Source organism: Anomaloglossus baeobatrachus, chromosome 2 (assembly GCF_048569485.1).
Source record: "Anomaloglossus baeobatrachus isolate aAnoBae1 chromosome 2, aAnoBae1.hap1, whole genome shotgun sequence".
NCBI classification, from domain to species: Eukaryota; Metazoa; Chordata; class Amphibia; order Anura; family Aromobatidae; genus Anomaloglossus; species Anomaloglossus baeobatrachus.
Genome location: NC_134354.1, coordinates 425,276,250 through 425,304,148, shown reverse-complemented (window position 1 = coordinate 425,304,148; position 27,899 = coordinate 425,276,250). Strand labels below are relative to the sequence as shown.

The 27,899-nt window shown below is 42.5% G+C and overlaps 1 protein-coding gene across 3 annotated transcripts in view; it reads left to right on the top strand.

The window, feature by feature from the left end:
* The window catches only part of LOC142291580 (CYFIP-related Rac1 interactor A-like), a 126,176-nt gene that overhangs the window by 43,153 nt on the left and 55,124 nt on the right, over window positions 1–27,899 (top strand). The window contains exons 2-3 of one of the 3 annotated variants that reach the window (XM_075336216.1): window positions 1,586–1,651; window positions 3,898–3,978. In XM_075336216.1, coding sequence (XP_075192331.1) covers window positions 3,909–3,978 — 70 coding nt within the window. In that variant the 5' untranslated portion in view covers window positions 1,586–1,651; window positions 3,898–3,908. Of the gene's footprint in view, window positions 1–1,585; window positions 1,652–3,701; window positions 3,781–3,896; window positions 3,979–27,899 lie in introns of those variants that run through there. The other 2 variants (XM_075336215.1, XM_075336214.1) reach the window with 2 other exon arrangements.

Below are 27,899 nucleotides of genomic sequence, written 5' to 3'. Positions count from 1 at the left end.
CCATCTGTGACATAATGTGACTATGACAAAGTTACATATGTTTCCAAATGTGTTGGATTTACTGTCGTTGGTGGCAAATCCCATGAGACACACTTACCATAGAGGGAATGTAAAGGGGGCTTTACACGCAAGGCCATCACTAACGAGCTGTCGTTAGGGTCACGGAATTCGTGACGCACATCCGGCCTCGTTAGCAACGTTGTTGCATGTGAAATGCAGGAACGACCGTTAACGATCAAAAATACTCACCTAATCGTTGATCGTTGACACATCGTTCTAATCCTAAATATCGTTGCTGTTGCAGGACGCAGGTTGTTCGTCGTTCCTGTGGCAGCACACATCGCTATGTGTGACACCTCACATCGCTATGTGTGACACCGCAGGAACGAGGAACAACATCGTACCTGCGGCCGCCGGCAAGGAGGAAGGAAGGAGGTGGGCGGGATGTTCCGGCCGCTCATCTCCGCCCCTCTGCTTCTATTGGGTGGCCGCTTAGTGACGCCGCTGTGACGCCGCACGAACCGCTCCTTAGAAAGGAGGCGGTTCGCTGGCCACAGCGACGTCGCTAGGAAGATAAGTATGTGTGACGGGTGTTAGCAATGTTGTGCGCCACGGGCAGCGATTTGCCCATGACACAACCGACGAGGGCGGGTGCTTTCACCAGCGACATCGGTAGCGATGTCATTGCGTGTAAAGCAGCCTTTAGTCACACATCACATGCAATTTCAATGCAACTTATCGGCAAGTTAGTAGCACAGATGTTGTCAAAAAGCTGCTTTCCCGCCATGTAGCCCCAGCCTTACTGTCGAACAGCACAAGCTTTGGTTACTTTCAGGACTTGGCACCACATTTTGCCTTTGATGGAGCATTTTGATATAAAGACTGAAGAAGTTCTGTTCTGTACAGCCAGGGGTATGGTAAACGTCCAATATGATTTCTACATACAGTACATCTCTTCAGGCCTTGTCCAGTTGGCCATGATTTTTCACGTACACAACAGAACAGTTCGAATTTCATCAGTGTTTTACATCCAAGTTTCATCAGTGTTTGATCGGTGTGTCACATTTTTAGGATTAGTGAGTTTCACATATGAGAAAAATAAATAAATTAGAAATCTTCTCCCATCCATTACAATGTTAATCCTGGACAGTGCACAGATTACATACTGATGCCCTCTTGTGCTGACTGATTTTCACTAACTCATAGACTTTTATGGATCATTTTAATCCATGACTCGAATAAAAAATGATGCAATTATTGTGTATTTCATGTGCTGTAATGCATAGGAGAAGCTTTGCGATTTATTTATTTTTTCAAATGTGAAAATCACTGATTAAACACTGATGGTAAAAATTGTCCAAACACTGATAAAAATCAATAGTGACACGCAAACTTTTTTTTTGCATAAGTGAAAAATCATGAATGTCTGAATAAGGCCTCATATGAATACAGCATATACTGATGATTAGGTTGGTTTGATTGGCATGCCCCAGTATTTTATTCCATGTAATATATACTGAAAAACAGATATAACATTTTTTTCCTATGTACATGTTATCTGATCTTACATATTTTTAATTTTCAGATCTTTGTTCTAATGAAGTGATTCCAGGTATCTGCTCTCTAGCTGCTGGTCTTAGAGCTGTTATTGGTGAGAAAACAAAAATCTAAAAATGTATTACCTTGTATTAGAAAATAAGAAGCATCAGACATTTTCTACCCATTAAACACTAGCATACCTCCAAAGCCATCCCAACCATTAAAAGGAATCTGTCAGCAGATTTTTGCTACCTCATCTGAAAGCAGGATGAAGTAGGCAAGGAGATTCTGAATCCAACAGTGTATCACTTAGATTACTGGCTGCAGCCATTCTGACACAATCTGAATTTTTAGGTTTAGTAATGTAGCTGAGCCCGGGGAGCTGTCCCCACCCACACCAGGCTCTCCATAGCGATTGTACATTGCCAGTGAGATGTCAATCCCAGCCGGGGGTGTGTTGAACTTCCAAGCACATGAGTTTCTAGTCCTGTAATGATAAAGAGTTATGCTGCTTAAACAAACATAGCAAATAAACAAAAGATCGGACTGTAACAAAACAGGCATGCCTGAACTTTCTGTGTTAACCCACGTAGCATGCTGGCTTCAGCTTATGTAGCAAAAACCTGCTGACAGATTCCCTTTAAAGTGATTTACGAAGTTTGGAAGTAACCCCTATCCATCCACTAGCCAAATGCTGTGCTTGACTATCTTTAGCAATCTCATAGCGGATAAATGGACCAGATGTGCACATGATTGATCACAGTTCCCTTCAGACAGGGCATTTTATATCCTCGGTTCTTGGGCTTAGAGGGCATCTCAGTAGTTGGACACCAAGTGATTGGAAGATATCCTCTTTTATATAAATAGGGTATAACTTACAAACTTGCTGGAGCCCCTCTAAACTAATGTCACAAGAGCAAGACCATGCTGCCATTAGTTAAAATTGGTTGTCCGGTCTAAAATGATAAGTTTGCATTCACTCCATGTGACTGCAGACTTGTGAACCCTCGCATCACTCACACTGTGCACTGTGGGAGTTTCCCAATGTCAGCGCCAGGAATGGTAGTCTTGTGACTGAAGGTATGCGATATGCATACTCCCGGCAAGAATCCGATTAGACTGTTTCCGGCATGCTAAGTGTAAGTGTATTATGCAAGGCCAGAAAGAGTCTAGTCAGATTCTGTCCATGAGTATACATATTGCATACCTGCAGTCACGTGACCGCCGTTCTTGTCGCTGACACCGTAGAATCCTCACAGAGTGCAGTGAAATTAATGTGAGGATTAACAAGTCTGCAGTCACATAGAGGAGTTACTGCAGACATATCGTTTTAGATCTTGACAATCCTTTTAATGCTACAGTACAATAAACATGTAACTAGTAGGTGCAAAAGTTATGTCCATGGTAAATAGTGATGCGTGACCATGCTCACCATTGCTTGTTCCTGGATGGAGCATTGGGGGTCTCAAGTCCAACTTGAGTACAGAGTATAATAGAAGCCAATGGGAATCTCAAGTATTTTTAAACTCCGATGCTCGATTGAGTAACATGCAGTTGCGAGTACGCTCACTCATCACTAATGGTAAATTGTTAATAATCAAGGAATTTATGTCATAATTTGGATTTGCCCTTTAAAGGGAATCTCTCACCTATTTTTTGTCACCTAATCTGAGAGCAGCATCATGTAGAGGGAAAGATCCTGATTCCAGCAATGTGTCACTTACTGGGCTGCTTAGTGTAGTTTTGATAAAATTACTGACTAATCAGCTTAGAGGACTACTTGTCATGCTGCAGATAGTCCAGCATATTCATGAGCTCCTGTATAACTGCTAGATCTACAGCAGAGAAAACATTGATTTCACCAAAATTACAGCGAACAGCCCAGTAAGTGACACATCATTGGAATCAGGGTCTCTGTTTTTATATTATGCTGTTCTCAGATGAGGTAGCAAAATCTGGTAACAGATTACTTTTAAGTAGTGTCACCCATGTTAATTCAGTTAAATAAATGACTGACTGAATTAAGCAGCCTCTGTAATATAGCAGGCATAGCAATCTATTTACCAGCATATAGCGTTTACCGTGGTGATTTTAGTATATCTTATACAGGAAGTGTGAAAAATACTAACTGACTCCCAGCTTCCTCCTGCTGCTCAGAAATAGACAAAAACAGAAGTGGTAACACAAAAAGCTGCATTTCCGCGAAGAAAGTATGAGAGAAAGCTACACCTAACTCATCATGTAAGCCTGATGGATCATTGGATTTCTAATTGTAGGACCTGCATATACCTTAGGACTGATATTGTGGAATACTCATATACGTGTGAGTCTGTATCAACTATTTCTGATCTTTCGTAGGTCGACGGGTCATGGGAAATCTCATTAAGGTTCTGGGCAAAGACTTAGAAAATTGTCCACATTTTTTCTTGGATTTTGAAAGTAAGTTGTTTGTTTATCTACATATTCAAGTGAGAGATTTCGATGCTAGTAGGACTGTTGTGTATATGGTGTAAGATAAGGGGGAAGATGAGTGATCAGCCTGTGTAACTCCTGTCATATTTCTCCCTTATGTAGAATATTTCATCACAAATTTCATTTACATCTGACACTTGTACTCTTAGGAGCAAAACAACGAGAATGATGGAGTGGTGGATCTATCAGTGTCGGATTGACACCACTTGGGAGTTGGATGGACCCCACTCGGGTGCCACAAGGACCTCACTATGGTTCTGAGTGTTAGCTGTTGTTTGGATGGCAGGATTGCGATATTTGCTGCAAAGACTCAAATATTCATGTCATCAGAGTCTTAGTATTGCAGTTATTTTACACAGACTCATGCCAAATGTAATAAAGTCACTATATCTTTGATATTAAATAACTGTGTAAAATAGTATTCCCAAAAAATGAGACTCATGAGGAAGAACACATGATTACTATTCCTGCTCACAGTTTTATTCCTATATTTGATCTCATTTACAGTGTGTTTCCATATTAGAATTCTAAACGTCTTAATTCTGTTGGGCCATCTTGGAAATGGAAAGTGGTGTATATCCAGTTCAATGTCAGACTTGTTGCCTAACCAACATCTTAGCTCAATCTGTGTTAGCTATCGCATGGTGCCATGGTGTCAGGAAACCAGCAGAAATGGAGGCACTGATTATAACAGGACCAGCACAAAACAAGCAATACATAGTGAGGGAGAACTACTATACAAATGTGCCATAATCCTGTATTACAAACCTTTCACCATATTCATTATGTGTTGTAGACTCTTTCATCAGTGGTTGATTTGACAAGGAGAGTAGCTTTGTGGAAAGGTTGTTGTCTGTTGTGGGATACCCTGCAGCAAAAATCAAACAAATTTTTGGTACAAAGTAAGCCAATAAATATTTGGTATAAATATAGATAACGTAATTTAAAGATGCACCAAAATTATCAACCAGCATGAGCCACTGTGATAAATTTGGTGTATTTTAAGATTGTTTAGTCTAAAACCAAGACTTCACACATCGGATTTTTTAGCACGTGTACTAGATGTTATTTTACCGATGGATCACGGACCCATTACAGTGAAAGGGCCTTTTCACGTGTCCTCATTTTTTTAATAAATGGTCCTCGAAAACAAACAAACCAAAAAAAGGAACTATCGTCTGCTTTGATCGATGTTGTAGATCAAACTAGCCAATGGCATCATAAAGAAAAAGCAGATCTCAGATGGATGTCATCCTTGTGCTGTTCGTACTTGAAAGGAACCTGTGACCATAACAATACAGTCCAATCTTAAGGCATCATATAACAGAGCAAGGGGAGCTGAGCAGATTGATATATAATTTGTCAGAAAACATTCAGGTTCACAAAGCCAATAATCTTCGAATAGTCTCAAAGCCAATTAACAAAAGTAGATAACATATCCCTATAAAACATTTCTTTATTAGTTCAATTAAAATCGCTCAGGTAAACAGATAAATACCAAAACTAATAATAAGGGGGACACAATGTGATGTGGGGTAGCCGTAAGTCTTCTGAAGCTGGGGCAGTAGGGTACGTGCCAATTAATATTGGATCATCCTTTCCCTATTGGTTCCCTGTTGTAGCCCTGTTGTCAGAAAACATTCAGTATAACCTGTGATTTAATCCTCTGCTCTTTCGGGGAAGTTCAGTCCAGTGGGTGGTTCTATCAGTGACTGACAGCTATCTCTGTGGGCACACTTATACAAAGGAGGCTGTCAGTCACTGAAAGGACCGCCCACTGGACTGAACATCCCCGAAGGAGAAGAGGATTAAATGAATAAATCACAGGTTAAACTAAATATTTTATCTCAAAACTATATATGAATCTGCTCAGCTTCTCCTGCTCTATAACTTGGTGCCTAAGGATTACTTTTTTTTATCATATGTGAAAAACAGATGCGAAAACTGATACGGACCAATAGTGGAACCAGCACACTAAAAATCACAAAATGTTTTTCATATGAGAGAAAAAAATCAGATGCTTGAAACCGTCCTTAGACATTTTCAGCAGGAAGTGTGAACAGTTACTGAAAAAGGGGAACCATAATGGGGAAAGGGAAAGAAAAGCATCTCTGGTCAAATTGTATTCAGCAGTACCACAAATATAGGAGAGAATTCAATTGTTGAAATGGTAGAAGAGCGCCCATGGGTCAGTCACACATTCAGGAGTTGTGGTTTTGAACTTTTTGAGATCTAAGTTTTGGTATCTGACCAAACCTTCTGAAAGCAGCAGTTGTACGGGGACTGCATTGGAACTAAAACAATTTATTATTATTGCAAGTTTTATTAGAAATGTATATTTTATTTTAAGGCACTTCAAAATTAATGGCTTCTCATTATTTGAATGAGACAGGGGTGCAGTACTTGACACAGCCACAATGTATGTGCAGCGCTGTCCATATTTACATGATCGAGTAAATTAATGAATCAGAATCACAAAATCAAACATTGATAGTCTATCCAAGGGACACTCCATCAATAACACCATACTGGAAAACACTTTAAACAATTGCATGAGTTTAAGTATACATTTTATAGAAGGGTTATTTGATTTTGTTGTGTATAACAGATTTGGTTGGTACAAATGGGTGGTATAAACAAGTTTATAAAACTGTAATTTATTTATCATTTAATACAATTTGTTCTCTAAGGGCTAGGACATGCAGCGAGTAAAACTGACCGAGTGGAATGTGATAATAAAAATCTCATTCCACCCGGACCCATGTTACTCTATAGTGCCCTTCACATCTGCGATTATTTTCTTGGCCCTAATTGGACCGAGAAAACATTTTCATTTTCACTCGCACCCATACAAGTTTATCAGTGCGAGTGAAACATCAAACTGCACTCGGATGACACCGGAGTGCAGTGCAATAATCGCATGAGCTGGCAATAGAGGAGATGGGGAGATTAATCCCGCCCTCTTCTCTGCAGCTGTGATCTGATTGCAGGATCAGATCACAGTGGCATGACACTCGGCTTACACTTGCAGTACATCAGGAGCTAGGTATCGCATCCGATGCACTCGTATTGAATGCCATTTGCTCCTGTAGCCCCAGCCTTATTGACACAATAGGCAGTACCTGATCAATATTTACAAATATGCTTTATGGGCAGGAGGATAATTCTCATCATTCACACTGACAGGTTATGAATTTATATATTATACTAATAATATACCATACCATAATGACCACAGTAACTTGTACTTTTTCTGCCTTTGATATCAAAGATTTGAGATCTCGTTGTCACATTATCCCGACTACTACTTACTGATGGGATTTAATTGTATGGTGATGGTTTACCACTTAAACTCAACTTTGGTATTGCAACATCAAGGAGGAAAAAAATGTGAAACAATGGAAATCACAGGAAGGATAGACATGTTAATAATATGCAAATTATGAAATTATGGAAACAAAAGTTTCAAAACATCTCAGTTTGTTCAATATTGAGTATGGGTGCCGCTCGCAGAAATCCAAGCACATGTACACCACACCGTGGCAAATTATCAGTGAGGTTATTTATGGTTGTCTGAGGAATGATCTGCCACCCTGAATGCACTTGGGCACACAAATTATCAGGATCCACCGCTGGCAGCTACCTTTGCAGTTGCAGATGTGGTCAATGGAAGACAAGTCAAGAGATGCTGCAGACAATAATAGCTCGTTTAAACAATGCAGCCTGCTCATGGGTTGAACTAGCAACATGTGGCCTGGCATATGTTGAAAAATGGCTCTTGGTCCTTGAACATTTTGGAAAAATTTCCATTCCCATTTTTTTCTGCATTGCAAGTGAAATTGGACGTCCCAAGGCATTTGAATGACATTGGGCTATAAAACAGATATCCAGCTTCAGGTGTTTCATTGTTCTCACACCACTGTTCTCAAAGACTATCATGATGCAGGGCAAGACAGCCATGGAGGTCTGACCTTTTTAGCAGTGAGTCCAGTTTTGTCTTGAACACAATGATATCTGGAGACAACAAGGGCAATGCTATGAGGAGGACTTTGAGAGGGAACATCACACCAATCACACTCTGGGGATTATGGTGTGGGGTGGCCTAATGTATAATAGTCTGACCTTCACAGTCTTCATTCACTACAATGATTTGGTTGTGGAACCACTGGTACAGCCATTTCTCCAAAGTGTCCTAGGATCCATTTTTCAGCACAACATGTTGCAGCATGTTCATCTTAATTTTAGCTGCCTACATGGGCCAAACATGACAACAATGAGCTGCAGCATCTTGGAACTTGTCTCCTATACAACACTCCCGATGATGTCTCTGGTCAGAACTAATGTTCTGCATTAGAATCTCCATGCTTGTGAGACTCTGGGGACCCGATCTCAGCCTTACCATTAATCGTAGAGAAACATCATCGCTGCAAAGAGCCAAGCAAAACCCAACGTTTATCTCCATTCACTGTTGGGAAGAGGTTAATGTTTTTGGAGGCCTTCCTACTGTTCCCCAACAAAATACGTCATGGTACATAAGGATCATGTGGTTGGAATTCAATTGTCCCATCGTTTTGTTCAGCAAGGACCTAAGTCACTGACAAAGAAGTATTCATAGAGAACAGAAGAATGCTTGGCGAAGTTGAGCATTGCTGTGTATGGGAAGTAAGGAGAGATAGTTTGGCTGACAGCTAACGTTCCACTGACAGCAATCTATTGTGTATAGTAAAGCCATGTACTCCCAAAGCCAACCCTTCCCCAGATGTGCCATACTTCAAACATTGCAGAGCACTAAGCCTCTGGACTAGGCAGGTTTTAAGAGACTCTAAAGGCCCCTTTACACTAAACAACTTACCAGCGATCCCAACAACGATACAACCTGATAGGGATCGCTGGTAAGTTGCTAGGAGGTTGCTGGTGAGAGGTCACACAGTCAGACGCTCCAGCGATCCCACCAGCAACCTGACCTGGCAGGGATCGCTAGAGCATCGCTACACGGGTTGCTGGTGAGCTGTCACCAGCAACCAGTGACCAGCCCCCAGCCAGCAGCGACGCACTGAAGCGATGCTGCGCTTGGTAACTAAGGTAAATATCGGGTAACCAACCCGATATTTACCTTGGTTACCAGCGCACGCAGCTACACGTGCAGAGAGCAGGGAGCAGCGCACACTGCTTAGCGCTGGCTCCCTGCTCTCCTAGCTACAGTACACATCGGGTTAATTACCCGATGTGTGCTGCAGCTACATGTGCACAGAGCAGGAGCCGCGCACACTGCTTAGCGCTGGCCCCCTGCTCTCCTAGCTACAGTACACATCGGGTTAATTACCCAATGTGTGCTGTAGCTACACGTGCAGAGAGCAGGGAGCAGCGCACACTGCTTAGCGCTGGCTCCCTGCTCTCCTAGTTACAGCACACATGGGGTGAATTACCCGATGTGTGCTGCAGCTACATGTGCAGAGGGCAGGGAGCCACGCACACTGCTTAGCACTGGCTCCCTGCTCTCCTAGCTACAGTACACATACACATCGGGTTAATTACCCGATGTGTACTCTGCTACACGTGCAAGGAGCAGGAGCCGGCACTGACAGCTGAGAGCGGCGGAGGCTGGTAACGAAGGTAAATATCGGGTAACCAAGGACAGGGCTTCTTGGTTACCCGATGTTTACCGTGGTTACCAGTGTCCGCAGAAGCCGGCTCCAGCTGCCTGCACATTTAAGTCCCCTTTTCACACTGAGACTTTCTAGCGATCATGCTGCACAGCGGTAAACAAAGGACCAAAGAATGGTCCTGAACGATTTGTAGCGATCAGCAACTTCACAGCAGGGGCCAGGTCGCTGATGTGTTTCACACACTGCAATGTCGCTGGGGAGGTCGCTATTACGTCACAAAACCGGTGGCGTTACAGCGATGTCGTTTGTGATGTTGCAGTGTGTAAAGCCACCTTTACACTGTGACCTGACAAACTGAGATGCTAGTCGGAACAGTTTACAGACGTGTTGAATTTTATTTTACTTCATCAGATAAGTGGTGAAAAATGTGAAGGCTGCTTAGTGTTATCCAAAATTCTAAAGATAATATTTAGATGTTTTATGAAACTCAATATAAGTAGGTATCAGGGTTAAACGTTTAGAAGCACAGCCATTTGTAGACAGTTATCCATTTCTGTTAGCCATTAAAGTAATATGTGTAATAATAACACTGGTAAAGAAAATAAAGCCAGCTTCACAAACAAATAATCTTCATTTATCTGTTATAGATAAAAGGGATGACAATAAAACCTTCATAACATCATACACGTTACAGGTGCTCATTGTCACCCTTAATCATGATGCTAGAACTATAGTGCCGTGCAATTTAACTAATTAAGCTGCTCAGGTTACAGAAATTAATGGCATTATTTTCTGTGATCAGGCACTTTAATTAATTATATTGCCGATGTGTGGACTGGAACGCGCAGCTATATACAGTAAGTGCACCGCACTATAGTTCTAGCATCATGATCAAGGATGCCATCAGCACCTGAAACGCGTAGATTTCTGTAGGTTTTATTGTCGTCATTTTGTATCTATAATCAATAAATGAAGATCACTTGTTTGCGGAGCTGGATTTACATTCTTTACTTCTGATTGTAGCAATTGTGCGGATACGCTGTCCAAGCTCGAATCTTCATATCTTCAATGATGAGCTGGATGTTCTTTTTATTATAGCAATAATAACACGACCACAGTGAACTACTCAAATTTTCCATGTCCCAATTTACTTAGTCTATACATTACATTATTATATAGACTATACAATGCACTTGTTTTTACATAGAGTATACAATACACTTGTTTTTTACATACACTATACATTACATTTGTTATTACATAAACTATACAGCTATACAGTACACTTGTTTTTACGTACACTGTACATTACACTTGTTATTACCTATAGCATGGGTCCCAAGCCTGTGGCTCGGGAGCCACATGTGGCTCGTGGGCCCATGATGTGTGGCTCTCGTCTGTTTTCAAGCTGGACGCAGTATCACCAAGTCTACCAAACTAGCAGGTCTCCAGATGTTGACTTTTGTGAGTGGCCCTGCACAGAAGAGCATATCTGAATGGCGGTAGGGTAGGAACCCCTGGATCTTGGTTTACTGCCTCTATGTGATTTCTGTGGAAAAGCTTTGGCTGTCATTATACTAGTATAGGAGGCTCTGAGTGTCACTACTGAGAGGGATGAGAGCTGGATGTGGCTCACGACTCTCTCTCAGAGCGAAATGTGGCTCTCATGGTCAGAATGGTTGGGGATCATTGACCTAGACTATACATAGAAGTTGTTATTATATACCCTGTACATTATACTTGTTATTACATAGACTATACATTATATTTCTTGTTACATTTACTATATATAACAGTTATTACATACATTATACATTACACTTGTTTTTCCATTGACTATGCATAACACTTATTACATACACTATATATATATTATACTTATTGTATACGCTATACATTACACTTGTTATCACATACTCTATACATTACATTTGTTACTACATAGACTATGCATAACACTTATTACATACACTATATACTGTATATTACACTTATTGTATACACTATACCTTACACTTGTTATCACATACTCTATACATTACACTTGTTTTTCCATTGACTATGCATAACACTTATTATATATACTATATATATTACACTTACTGTATACACTATACATTACACTTGTTATCACATAAGCTATCCATTACATTTGTTACTACATAGACTACGCGTAACACTTATTATTACATACACTAAAGGTTAAACTTGTTATTACATAGACTATATATTACACTTATTGTTTCATACATTATACAATATACTTGTTATTACACACACTATACATTAAATTTATTATTACACGGTTAAATGGTGAAGACTAAACTTCTCACATTGCAGCTTACTTCCCTAATAGCGATAACCACAGAGAGAAGCCCATCTCTTTGATTGCAAAATTCGGACTAAAATGAGCAATGAAAAAGTTAAAGGCCTGACCCTTTTAATCCAATCATAGGATCAGGATTGCCAACCATCCCTAAATAGGATTATGCATTCAGGCTACACATGTGGATTAATGATAAATGAAGAAATGCAGTCGGTAGTTTGAAAATCAAATGCCAAATTGAAATAAAATAAATGAAAGGAGATTCCAGGGATATACTGGATTAGTGGCAGTTAATCAATCCATGTGGTTTTACAGCCAGGTTGATATGAGCTCCATTAATGGACAGAAGATAGCCACATTCAGGCATAATATACGTTCTGAAGATATATATTCTTCTTACAGTCTTTAAGACGCTCATCATATTTGGTGCTGTGAATTGAAAGTTTCTTTCACCATAATATTTAGCTTCTAGCCATATAATTAGGTACATAAATATTTGGCCAGTGACCAAATATTTGTGGTTTGGGCCATGCATGACACTATTTTTCATTTAAATTGTAAAGCGCCATGAAATAAATAATAATTTAAAATGAAACAACTGAGATGTAATTGAAGTGTAGACTTTCAAGTTTAATTAAAGGGGTTGAACAAAAAACTCCTGTGAAATGTTTAGGAATTGCAACCATTTTTCTACAAAGCCTCCTCATTTCAGGGGCTCAAAAGTAACTGGAGTAACTTTACCTTTAATAAAATTTTCATTTTTAACACTAAGTAGAGAATCCTTTACAGGCAATGACAGACTGAAGTCTGGAAAACATGGATTTTAAAAAGGACATTCAGAAGTTAGAGTCAGTTCAAAGGCGGGCAACTAGACTACTACAAGGAATGGAAGGCCTCCCATATGATGGCAGGTTGAAAAAGTTAGATATGTTTAGCTTAGAAAAAAGACGTCTCAGAGGAGATCTCATTTATATGTATAAATACATGTGTGGTCAATATAAAGGACTGGCACATGACTTATTTCTTCCAAAGACAATACTAAGGACCAGGGGACACTCACTGCGAGTGGAAGAAAAGCGATTCCGGCAGCTAAATAGGAAAGGGTTCTTTACAGTTAGAGCAGTCAGACTGTGGAATGCCCTACCACAAGAGGTAGTAATGGCAGATACTAGAACAGCTTTTAAAAAAGGGCTGGATGATTTCCTCAGTGCACACAACATTGTTGGTTATAAATGACTTGGTGACCAGGTGTAAAACTGGTGGAGGAAGGTTGAACTAGATGGACCCAGGTCTTTTTTCAACCTTAGTAACTATGTAACTATGTCCCCAAACGCCGGATTTCCTCCTTTGAGATGGTTTGTAAGGCCTTTAGTGCAGCTGACTTCAGTTGTTGCTTGTTTGTGGGTTCTTTCTGCCTAATGTTTCGTCTTAATCATGTGAAATTCAGCATGCTGGAGTTGAGATCTGGTGATTGACTTGGCCGTTGCACAATATTCCACTTCTTTGCTTTAAAAAATTCCTGGGTTGCTTTCGCCATATGTTGTGGGTCATTGTCCATCTGTATTGTGAAGCACTGTCCATGCAACCTTGCTACAATTAGTTGACTCTGAGCAGAAAGTATAGCTCTGCACACTTTAGAATTCATCTGGCTTCTTCTGTCTTCAGTCACATCATCAATAAACACTAGTGACCCAGCGTTATTGGAAGCCAAGCATGCCCATGAAATCACACTGCCTACACCATGTTTTACAGAGGATGTGATGTGCTTTGGCCGTTCCAAACCTTCTCTATACTTTTTCCTTTCATTGATTCTGGTACAGGTTGATCTTAGTTTCATCTATTTGAAGAATGCTTTTCCAAAACTCAGCTGGCTTCTTAAGATGTTTTTTGGCAAAGTCTAATCTGGCATTTCTATTATTAACCTAATTAATAGTTTACATCTTGTGGTGAACGCTCTGTATTTGCTCTCATGAAGTCTTCTCTTTATGGTAGACTTACATACTGAAACACGTACTTCCTAGAGAGTGTTTTTCACTTGGGTGGATGTTGTGGGTTCACAGCAACAGCTTCCAAATACAAATGTCACACCCAGAATCAGCTCAAGACTAGTGATGGGCAGACCCGGACTGTAAGAGTTCAGATATGCGCGGGTTAAAAAGAACCTAAGCATTGACCTGGGAACTCAGGGAACTGAGGCATCTTAGTAAACTCCGGGTAACAATCGGGGTCCAGTCACCTGTGTAATAAAAAAATCTAAGGAAAAAGAAAGAAGATAAGAATAAAGCAAGTGCTTTACACTTACCGGTCTCTGGACATCTATAATGCTAATTCCAGGCTGCTCACTCTTCTTCCAGGGCCATTCATTATCTTCATGCATATTCAATGCTTCCCCCACCCACCCGGAGTTCCAGTGTCTCTAATTCATTGCAGTCAAACAGCACCCCCAGCCTGTGTCACAGCGTGTCTGACTACAACCAAAGTTGCTGTTTGTGTGTCTAGATTGATGTAAAAATAAATAAATAAAAACATTGGCATAGGGTCCCCCCATATTATGATACCCAGCTATGGTAAAGCATATGGCTACAGGCTGCAGCCCCCAGCCATGCGCTTTTCATGTCTGTGTATCAAAATGATAAAGCTGACAGCTGGGATCTGGTATTGTCAGGCTGTGGACGGCCATGGTTATTTGGGCTCCCCCAGCCTAAAAATAGCAGCCTGCAGCCGCCCAGAATTGTCGCATCTATTAGATGTGACAATCCAGGAACTTTACCCAGCTCATCCCAATTGAGCAGGTGCAGTGGCAATCAGGAGAAATAAAGGGTTAAAGGAGTTGTCCGACATTAGCTTAACAAAAATTTTTGAGTTTATCTGTGCTGTATTGTCATATAAATCACACCTACATTGTTATTTTTTGTTTTCTAACTTTTGTTCCTCTTTAATTATCCCTTTATTCTCTGCAGCTCTTGTTTACATTCAGATCCAGCAAACTGACCACTTCCTGTGCAAAACCTCAGTCAGAGCTGTCACCACCCACCCCAGTGTCCAGCCTCAGTGTCCAGCCTCGCCCCCTGCCCGCCCCCTGCACACACATTCCCTGTCAGTATTCTTCCCCAGCACCTAACCTGGTATCACTACAGCATTGCAAATAACAGCCCCACATCGGGCTCTGCACCGCACACGCACACATATGGCTTTGTACCGCACACGCACACATATGGCTCTGTACCGCACATGCACACATATGGCTCTGTACCGCATACGCACACATATGGCTCTGTACCGCACACGCACACATATGGCTCTGTACCGCACACACACACATATGGCTCTGTACCGCACACGCACACATATGGCTCTGTACCGCACACACACACATATGGCTCTGCACCGCACATGCACACATATGGCTCTGCACCGCACACATATGGCTCTGTACCGCACATGCACACATATGGCTCTGCACCACACACGCACACATATGGCTCTGTACCGCACACACACACATATATGGCTCTGTACCGCACACGCACACATATGGCTCTGCACCGCACACATATGGCTCTGCACCGCACATGCACACATATGGCTCTGCACCGCACACATATGGCTCTGTACCGCACACGCACACATATGGCTCTACACATATGGCTCTGCACCGCACACGCACACATATGGCTCTGCACCGCACACGCACACATATGGCTCTGCACCGCACACATATGGCTCTGCACCGCACACGCACACATATGGCTCTGCACCACACACGCACACATATGGCTCTGTACCGCACACGCACACATATGGCTCTGTACCGCACACGCACACATATGGCTCTGTACCGCACACGCACACATATGGCTCTGTACCGCACACGCACACATATGGCTCTGCACCGCACACATATGGCTCTGTACCGCACACGCACACATATGGCTCTGTACCGCACACGCACACATATGGCTCTGCACCGCACACGCACCCATATGGCTCTGCACCGCACACGCACACATATGGCTCTGCACACGCACAAACATGGCTCTGCACCGCACATGCACACATATGGCTCTGCACCGCACACGCACACATATGGCTCTGTACCGCACACGCACACATATGGCTCTGCACCGCACACGCACACATATGGCTCTGCACCGCACACATATGGCTCTGTACCACACACGCACACATATGGCTCTGCACCGCACACGCACCCATATGGCTCTGCACCGCACACGCACACATATGGCTCTGCACACGCACAAACATGGCTCTGCACCGCACATGCACACATATGGCTCTGCACCGCACACGCACACATATGGCTCTGCACCGCACACATATGGCTCTGTACCGCACACGCACACATATGGCTCTGCACCGCACACATATGGCTCTGCGCCGCACACGCTCACATATGGCTCTGCACACGCACACACATGGCTCTGCACCGCACACGCACACATATGGCTCTGCACCGCACATGCACACATATGGCTCTGCACCACACACATATGGCTCTGTACCGCACACGCACACATATGGCTCTGCACCGCACACGCACACATATGGCTCTGTACCGCACACACACACATATGGCTCTGTACCGCACACGCACACATATGGCTCTGTACCGCACACGCACACATATGGCTCTGCACCTCACATGCACACATATGGCTCTGCACCGCACACATATAGCTCTGTACCGCACACGCACACATATGGCTCTGCACCGCACACGCACACATATGGCTCTGCACCGCACACGCACACATATGGCTCTGCACACGCACACATATGGCTCTGCACCGCACACGCACACATATGGCTCTGCACCGCACACATATGGCTCTGTACCGCACATGCACACATATGGCTCTGCACCGCACACGCACACATATGGCTCTGTACCCCACATGCACACATATGGCTCTGTACCGCACACGCACACATATGGCTCTGCACCGCACACGCACACATATGGCTCTGCACATGCACACACATGGCTCTGCACCGCACATGCACACATATGGCTCTGCACCGCACACGCACACACCGCACACATATGGCTCTGCACCGCAAACATATGGCTCTGTACCGCACACGCACACATATGGCTCTGCACCGCACACATATGGCTCTGTACCGCACACGCACAAATATGGCTCTGCACACGCACACACATGGCTCTGCACCGCACACGCACACATATGGCTCTGCACCGCACACGCACACATATGGCTCTGCACACGCACACATATGGCTCTGCACCGCACACGCACACATATGGCTCTGTACACCGCACACATATGGCTCTGCACCGCACACGGACACATATGGCTCTGCACCACACACGCACACATATGGCTCTGCACCGCACACGCACACATATGGCTCTGTACCTCACACGCACACATATGGCTCTGCACCGCACACGCACACATATGGCTCTGCACACGCACACACATGGCTCTGCACCGTACACGCACACACATGGCTCTGCACACATATGGCTCTGCACCTCACACGCACACATATGGCTCTGCACACGCACACATATGGCTCTGCAACCCCCCTTCATCCCCATCCCCATCGGGAACACATGTGGAGTACATACTCACCTGTCCTCGGTCCCCGCCGCTCCTGCACGTTCGTGCGCTGTCTGTGCTCTCTTCAGCACAGTAGTGACGTCACCACTGTGCTGAAGAGAGCACAGACAGCGGGAGGGTCAGTGATGAGAAGCTGCGCTGTGCTGCTTCTCATCAGCACTTTCAAATGTACCGGCATCGGTGATCTGTGATGCCGGTACATTTGAATGTGCGATCCTGGGCAGGGGGCCCGGTGCTGGCGCTGACACCACGGCAGCTGCCGCCAGGCCCCGCCCCCAGATCACGGACCCCACAGCAGTGCAGGGGGAGGTTACTGGAGGTGCGGGGGAATGTGTGGGAGGGTGCAGGGAAGGGGGGCGGGGCTCATCACACTGTAGACACCCAGCAGGGGGCGACAAGCTGTTCCACATTTGCATGTCAACATGGCCCTGCCCATGTAGACATGAAATGACCGGAAGCAGCAAAATTGCGCCAGGAGCGGTCACATAACCACTCTGAGCCGGGGGAGAGGGGCTGACAGCTGGGCAGGTAAGTGGTCTCTATCTACTTACCTGCCCCAATGTAGCCCAATAGGGAAATAAAAAAAAAAATGTCAAAGAAGCCGGATAACCCCTTTAATAACAGCTCACAGCTGCCACTAAGCCCTAGATTAGTAATGGAAGGCATCTATGAAAACTCCCCATTACTAATATGTAAGTGAAAACAAATAAATACAAACACAAAAAAATTCCTTAATTTGAAATAAAATGCAAAAAAACACCTTTTTTCACCTCTATATTAACCCCCCAAATACCCAGGTCTGACATAATCCACACAAGGTCCCACGACAATTCCAGCTCTGCTACATCTGAAGTGACAGCGCGTGGGCACAGAAAATGACCATCAGCTGTGAGCTTCAGGCAGATAATAAGTCTCATCAATGAGCGGTGACGTCACTCAGGTTATTTTCAGTCACAGGTGGAGGACCATCTCATAGATGCTTCCCATTACTAATCTAGGGCTTAGTGGCAGCTGTGTGCTTTTATTAACCACTTATTACCCTGATTGCCACCACACCAGGGCAATCACAATGAGTCGGTGATACGTAGAGTTCCGGGATTGTTGCATCTCATGAATGCAACAATCCTGGGTGGCTATAGGCTGCTATTTTTTGGCTAGGGAAGCCCAATAACCATGGGCCTCCCCAGCCTCAGAATTCCAGCTCCCAGATGTTGGCTTTATCATGGCTGGGTATCAAAATCGACAATGTTGTGTGTACTGAGAAAATCATCCAGCCCTTTTTTAAAAGTTGTTATAGTGTCAGCCATTACTACCTCTTGTGGTAGGACATTTCACAGTCTGACTGCTCTAACTGTAAAGAACCCTCTCCTATTTAGCTGCCAGAATTGCCTTTCTTCCACTTGCAGTGAGTGCCCCCCTGGTCCTTAGTATTGTCTTTGGAAGGAATAAGTCATGTGCCAATCTTTTGCATTGACCACACATGTATTTATACATATAAATGAGATCTCCTCTGAGTCGTCTTTTTTCCAAGCTAAACAAATCCAATTTTTTCAACCTCTCATCATATGTGAGGCCTTCCATTCCTTTCAATAATCTGGTTGCCCGTCTTTGAACTGAAAATGTGAAGCCCAAAACTGGATCCCATATTCCAGATGTGGCCTTATAAGTGATTTATAAAGGGTAACAATTTGTTGGGATCACGGGATCTAATCTCTTTTCTTATACACCCTAAAATCTTGTTTGCTTTTGCATCTGCTACTTGACATTTAGAGCTGCTGTTCAGCTTACTTGTAACCAAAATATCCAAGTCTTTCTACTGTTTTGTAGTCCCGATTTTACTTCTATTTAATGTTTATGTAGTGGTAGAATTACTCCGTCCTAGGTGCATTACTCTACATTTGAAAACATTAAATCTCATTTGCCCAGTGTCTGCTCATTCCGAGATCTTATCAAGATTGTTTTGTAAGATTATCTTAACAAGGTCAGTTTTTAATATCCCACATAGTTTGGTCTCTTCAGCAAAGACTGACACTTTACTCTCAATCCCACCCAAAAAGTAATTAAGAAAAAGATTCGGTCCTAGCACAGATTTTTGCAGTACCCCACTGCTGACTAATTAGAGAATGTACCATTTATGACTACTCTTTGTTTCCTATCTTTTAGCCAATTTCTTACCCATCTGCTTATAGTTTCCCCTAATCCCTGCTTCTGAAGCTTCAGTATAAGGCTATTATTTGGCACAGTATTAAATGCCTTCGCAAAGTTCAAATAAATTAGATCAGCTGAATTACCAATATCCAGATTTGCACTTATCTCCTCATAGAAACCTAACATGTTGGTAAGACACGACTTATCTTTCATGAATCTATGCTGGTTATCAGATATTATATTATTCTTTCTAATATATCGTTACATGTCATCTCTTAAAATGCCCTCAAAAACCTTGCACACTACTGATGTCAGACGTACCGGATGGTAGTTGCCTTGTCCTACCCTCTTACCTTTCTTAAATATCGGTACCACGTCAGCCATTCTCCAATCCTGAGGTACCAACCCTGTTACAAGAGAGTCTAAGAAGATAAGATACAGTGGTCTGTCAAGTACTGAGCTTAATTTCCTCAATATCCATGGATGAATGCCATCTGGCCCGGGGGATTTGTCAATGTTTAGTTAGAGTCAATTCAGAGGTGGGCAACTAGATTATTAGAAGGGATAGAAGGCCTTCCATATGATGAGAGGTAGGAAAACTTGGGCTTGTTTAGCTTAGAAAATAGAAGTCTCAGAGGAGATCTCATTTATATTTATAAATACATGTAGTCAATACAAAGGATTGCCACATGACTTATTCCTTCCAAAGACACTACTAAGGACCAGAGGGCACTCATTATGGGTGGAAGAAAGCCGATTCCGGCGGCTAAATAGGAAAGGGTTCTTTACAGTTAGAGCAGCCAGATTGCAGAATGTCCTACTGCAAGAGGTAGTAATGGCAGAGACTATAACAACTTTTAAAAAAGGGCTGGATGATTTTCTCAGTACACATAAAAAAATGTAAATTTAAAATTTGTATTATTTTGTTAGTATGTTGAAAAATCCACCTTTGGCTTTCAACACTGTCTGAATCCGAATCCTTCTAGGCATGCCCTTGATCAGATTCAAGCATGTCTCAATAGAAATCTGATCCCAGGTCTCTTCTACACTTTTCCAATCTTGGTACATACTGGTCGACTCACTTGGGCATGTATACAGCGCTTTATTCAACTCTACCCACAAGCGTTAAATTGGGTTGAGGTCTGGGGACTATGTGGGCCAATCCAGCACCACTACTTCGTTGTCATTAAACTATTGCTTGCCAATCTCAATTTATGCTTCTGGTCATTGTCCTGCTGGAACACTGTCGTCTTTTTTGTACCCATACTACTCGAGTGTACAAAGTAACTCATCTTGTAGAATACTCAAATATAGCTCAGCTTTAAGACTACCATAGATCCTGGTCAATTATCCAATGCTTTTGTGTGAAACAACCCCATGTCATCAGATTTCCTCCACCAAACTAGTCAGTTCCTTCAATTTCTCAATCATTTGGCCCCTTTTTCCCTCTTTTCTTCCAGACCCATTTGCACCCATCAGAGTCTAGTCTATTGATTTATGTCTCATCACTCTAAATCATCTGTTTCCAACCTTCTACTGTCCACTTTCTGTATTTTTTTGCAAATTCGAGCCAACGCTTCTTATGATGATATTGAAGTCGAGGTTCTTCACTTCTTTCGAACCAACATTCCAATCTTGTGTAAGGTGTGTCACACGGTGCTTGCATGGACATCTGTGATCTCACTATTATGAAGCACACGAGCCACCTCCACTGCCATGTTTGTCGCGGCAGAAGTGATAGACCTTGTGTTGAGTTGACTTGTTGAATTCCATATTTTGCCTGGAGGTCTATCTCTTGGCTTTTGAATGGTTGGACAGACTTAATTTTCTAGTCTTCCAACTTTCATGGCACCACATGATGCACTTTGGCAATTTTCTTGGCTCAGTGACCGCTGTCAATGAACTGGATGATGTTTCTCTTTTCTTGGGAAATCTTCTTCATGGCTCCTCAATTCAAACCACTGTCCTTTCACTTGTGAATCAACCTGATAACACACTGAGCTATTAGGGAATGTGAGAACAGGTTGTAATTTGTTGTATACAGGAAGAAAAATATTTTTTTCACTATCAGGAATAATACAGTAACAATGCAGTGACATGACAAGAATCTGCATAACTAATCCTATGCTAAATAGTTGCAAGTCAAATTTATGTATGAGATAGCCAAGATGATTGTCTATAAAATGAAGGCAATCTCATGATCAAAGCTGGATGGTGAGATTTGGAGCCTGAAAGTCAAAAGTTAAAAACATTTTTTTTAACCTATGTAACTATGTTTAGAGGAGGCTTCCTTCTGGCATAACAGCCATGCAGACCAATTTGATTCAGTGTGTGGCATATGCCCTTCCCCCCCGACAGACTGACCCCCTCCCCCACCCCTTTAGCCTCTGCAGCAATGTTGTCAGAACTCTAATGTCTATTTTGAACAGACAACCTCTGTATATGACGCTGAGTATGTGCACTCATCTTAATTGGTTGACCATGACAATGCCTGTTCTGAGTGGAACCTGTCTTATTAAACTACTGTATGGTCTTGGCCTCCGTGGTGCAGCTCAATTTTAGGGTGTTGACAATCTTCTTATACCCTAGGCCATCTTCATGTACTGAAACCATTATTTATTTATTTTTTAAAACTTCTTTTTATTAAGTTTCAAAATACAATATATTTGTCTGAGATAACAATAACAAAAGTTGAGACATTAATATATCAACTTAAACCCAAACAGTCCCCTCCCCCCATCTCTCTCCGTGCGCCCTTTAACTTATACCGACTATTATTATGGAATTGTCTTGTGTCCACTTATAGTTTCTAACAGGTACAACGATGTGTGTTCAAACTGGGATCTAAGCCTGGCTCTAATGACATCTGGTAATGTCGGTATGAATGGGGACCATATTTCAAAGAATTTCTTTGTCAACTTTTCTTTGTCTCAGAGACCATCCAGCCAGTCCATTTTAAATATGAACATCACCTTTGTTTGAATGAGTGATAGTGTTGGGGGTTCCGGGCTAAGCCACTTATGTAGTGTACTTTTCCTAGTGGCCGAGGCCCATATAATAGGGGTATGTCTGCACGTTGCGTTCTCTGCAGTGCAGAAAAGAATGCACCCTCTAGCAGACTGGACACTGCGTTTGTAAAAAAAATGTATCCACAACGCATGCATTTTGGATGCGTTTTGGATGCATTTTTGACAGTGCATTCCCCCGGCAATTCAACTCTGCTACATGCCGGCTGACAGCACACACAGACAGAATCGCGCGATGAGAATGAACTCGGGTGAAATTCACCCGACTTCATTGTCATACAGCGGCTCTGTCTGTGTGTGGCGTCCTGATTAGCGGTCACCCGTGAAGGACACACCGGTGACCGCTAATCCCCTGAGTGACTGAAGTGAGCAGCGCGATTAGCGCTGCCATCACTCAGGTTACCCGCGGCCAGCTGGAGTCCTCCACCCGAGACCGCAACTCACCTGTGACTTCATCGCTGATTGTGCGGCTCACTTCAGTTGCTGCGTGGAGTTGACAGAGAGCGGTCTGGTCTGTGGCCGCTCTTGTCAGCTTCATGTAGCAGAGCTAAGAGCATCGCAGGACCTCGTGTGGATTATGTCGGACCTGGAGGGGTATTTGAGGATTTTAATAAAGTGGTGAAAGAGGGTGGGGTTTTTTTGTCTTTTATTCCAAATAAAGGATTTTTTGGATGTGTGTGTTTATTTTCTTTAACTTACAGGTAAATGTCTCATATGAAAGTATTAAATATCCAGAGTCTAGTAAGTCTGCTACAAAGACGCACCCCTGCCTCGCCAATATATCATATTGTAATGGTGTCTTGCCCTTGAGGAACCCTCGGGTTCCCTACAAAAGGTTGGAATGGCGAGTCCCAGGTGCTTGCTCCACACAATTTCCATATCTTATTCCATGTTTGAATCATGTGCCATATTGTTGGATGCTCTCTAATCTCGTTCAGAATTTCATCACCCTTCAAATGCATCAATGCTGTTAATGCACTGTGTGGATATAGTTGTTGTTCCAACTGAACATTAGCAAAGAGAGATTTCCCCCTAATCCAATCCAAAATGTAATGGAAATTTGCTGCAAGATTGTACCTGCCTAGATTCGGCATGTTGATGTCCTCCTCCTCCTTAGGTAGCTGTAGTTTTGTTAGGCTTATACGTGTACGCCCCTTATGTCCCCAAATGAATTTGCGAAATGCGGTATTTAATAATTTAACATCAGTTTTATGCAGCAGAAGGGGTAATGTTTGAAATAAGTATAATATTTTAGGAAAGGCTACCATTTTAATTAGATGACATCTACTTGAGAATGAGATAGCTAAATGTTTCCAGGATTGGAATAACTGGGTCAAGGATGTAATCAGGGGTTTATAGTTAATCTTATATAGCGTTGAGGGATCGGCCGACAGTTGAATGCCTAGGTATCTTATTGAGATTGTACGCCATTTGAAAAGGAATGAAGAAATATCACTTCTTCCACATTTAAAAAGTGCTAGTGCCTCTGATTTACTATAGTTGATTTTAAACCCAGTGGTCTCTCCGAAGTCTGTAAATGTATTCATTATCCCCGATATTGCCTGCATAGGATTAGCTATAAATAATAAGATATCATCTGCAAAGGCTAGGAGCTTTATTGATGTTGAGCCCACCTTTGCTCCATGAAATGATGATAAGTTTTGCAGAGCCCTCAATAAGGGGTCTAGAGCTAGGTTGAAGAGCAGGGGCGACAACGGACATCCCTGTTTTGTCCCTCTTTGAATTTCAAAAGGCCTTGAGGGTGTATCATTTATTGACAATTTAGACTGAGGCTCCTTATAAATCATGCTAATTGCTTCACAGAACCAGGGATCAAACTGTCTAAAATCCAGAAGACTATGCAGGTAATCCCATGAGACTCTGTCAAAAGCCTTGTCAGGCTTACTATTAACTGTTTGGTGTGTCTATGTTGTCTACCATATGATATTACTCCTATCGCTGTTCTGATGTTTGTTATATGTGACAGATTAGCCATGAACAAACCCTGTTTGACAGGGGAGTATGAGGTCCGGGATTATTTGCTGTAACCTTGTTGCCAGAATTTTGGTAAAAATTTTGAAATCCGAATTTAGCAGAGATATAGGTCTGTAACCTTCCACCTGCAGAGGGTCGTTGCCTGGCTTGGGTAAAACAATAATACTTGCTTGATTAAATCCATCTGGAATTGTTTTGGTTTGGACTATATTATTAAACATTGCGCATAGATGTGGGCTAATTGAGGAACTCAGAATCTTATAATATTCATTGCTGAATTCATCTGGCCCCGGAGTTTTAGCTAATTTAAGAGTGGCAATGGCTTGTATAATTTCCGATATATGTATGGGATTGTTAAGTAAGGTTTTGTGATCTGTTGTTAATGACGAGGCCATTGGTTCTTGCAAAAAGTTTGACTCTCCATTCCTATCTCCCGATTGTGCCCTATATAGAGAGTTAAAAAAAGCTCTGAACTCCTCCACTATTTCCTCATCTCTTGACATTATTGTGCCATCCTTCGTTTTTATTCTATGAATTCTAGTGGCTGTTCTAAAGGGTTTTGTAAGGGATGCTAATAACCTGCCCGGTTTGTTACCCCATCTAAAGTATCTGTGTTTTTGGTAATCTAAATTATATAGTGCACTCTCATGGGCCAATGTGTCTGCTGCTTCTTTTGCTGCTAGAAATTTTTGTTTGGTTCAGGTGTTGTTGCTGAGTTTAAACTGTTTGTATGTTTGTGTAAGTAATTTTTGGGCCGATAACGTTTGTTCCAATTATTTTTTGCATTTATGGCTAACATAGGAAATTATTTGACCTTGTACCATGGCCTTGGAGGCTGCCCAGAAAAGATTTGTGTTATCTCTGTGCTCGCTGTTGTCATTCTCGTAGAAGCTCCAATAATTTTGTACAGACTTTTTAAAATCCTCACAATGGTATAAATATGATGGAAACCTCTACCTTCTTACCCGTACTACCGCTTTTGTAAGTGAGGTTCTAAAAGTAATTGTCACATGGTCCGATATGTGTATATCCAAAATAATGGAACACATCAGATGCGACAACAGCAAGGTACTTATCAACCAATAATCTATTCTAGCATGTGTATTGTGAACATGTGAATAATGTGAGTAATCTTTATCTATTGGGTGTTGTAACCGCCATGCATCTACTACCTCTACATGGTCCATAATATATTGTAAGTAGTTATGTGTTGTGAATGGACAAACTGACTAAACATTTGATTTATCTAAGACTGCGTCATGAGCCTCATTAAAATCTCCTCCTATCATTAGATTAAGTGTCTCCTAGCTCGCTATGCTATCTAACAATCTGGCTCGAAATGGGGGATCAGGCACTTTGGGCGCGTATACATTCACTAGACTATAAATGGTACCTTTTATGGTAAGCTTAACCAAAAGAAATCTCCCCATAGGATCTTCCATTACATCAATTACTTCATGACTAATATGTTTGTTAATTAATATAGCTACCCCTCTTTGTTTCTTGGTGTACGAAGCTTCTGCGCATGTGACATATTTCTTACTGCGAAGGAGCGGGTGGTTACCCCTAATCCAATGTGTCTCCTGTAGAAAGATAATATGAAAATTTAAGCGATGCAAATAGTTTAAGATTTTTTTTCTCTTTACCGAGGAGTTTAGACCATTGACATTACATGAACACCAGTGTAACGATTGTAACGTGGACACTTTTGTGGCCCCTGAGTCTGCCATTATCCTATTCCCATTTTGGGTAAAGACCTGATAGTCATAAAAAAAGAGTTGGGATTCCCCACCCATTCTAGCGAGTGGGCACAGTAATCCTCCTAACAGATATCTCATAGGTATGCATGCAGAGTCTCCATTTCTCCTTTAAGTCTATGTGTCCACGCTGCAGAAAAGCCGCGGATTTCCCGAAAATCTGCAGCAGCGGCACTTCCCAGCCATTTCTATGGCATTTTGGAAATGTTGTGCCCATGCTGCGGATTTTTCCGCGGCGGATTTGGTGCGGATTTTGATCCGGAAAAATCTGCAACATGTCAATTATTGTTGCGGATTTTGGCTTTAAAATTGGGGGGAAAAAAAATCCGCACCAAAATCCGCGGCAATTCCGCGGTAAATCCACGGTAAATCCGCGGCAAATCCGTACCTTTGAAAAGGTGCGGATTTTGATGCAGAAAAATCTGCAGCAACATTCTCCCGTGGACACATAGCCTAACTGTACCCCAAATCTATTGCGATTATTCCAATTCTTTACCCCACAGGAAAGTACCGCAATAACAAACCAAAACATGTGAATACTCATAACAAGAATTTCATGACGTTACATACTAACTGTCCAGATTGACGGCTTGTGCTGCTCCATCTGTTGCTTGTAACTGTTGCATGGCAAGGACAGGATCCTCGAATGCCCACAACCTCCCCTCCATAGTGAACCAAAGGATAGCTGGATACTGGAGAGTGAATCTAATGTTCTTTTCCAGCAGAGCTTTACATGCAGGACGAAAAGCTCTGCATTTTGCCACCAGAGCTGCTGAGAAATCCTGGAAAAGAGGAAGCCTGTTGTTGCCAGATATTAGGGTCCGGTTTCTCCTGAAGGCCGCCAGCAGCCTGGTCTTGTCTTGGAAGTCCAGGACTTAGAATATGACTGGTCAGGGCCTGCTGTCACTTTCTCTCCTGGGTGGTCCCACTCGGTGTGCTCTTTCAACAGCTATTTTGCCCGACTATATATCCAGGTTCAAGGCCTTAGGCAGCCACTCTGATGTGATATTCATAAGTTCAGATTGCTGGATTGACCCAGGAAAACCCACCAGTTGGAGATTATTGCGTCAAGACCAATTTTCAAGATCTCGACACAATAAGGTCATCAACTTTATTTAACAGCTCATCAATGACTTTATTTCTGCCCTCTAGTTTCTTCTTGAGCTCCTTGGAGGTATCCTCTAGATCAAAGATTCTCTGTTCTGCATCTGTGAGCCTCGAGCCCTGAGCATTAACTTGGGTGACGATGACATCCAGAGAAACCATTATTTTATTCAGATCCTCAGAGAATTCTTTGCCATGACGTGCCATGTTGAACTTCCAGTGACCAGTACGAGAGAGTGTGTGAGCAATAACACCAAATGTAACACACCTGCACCCCATTCACACCTAAGACGTTGTAATTACTTGACACTGGGGAG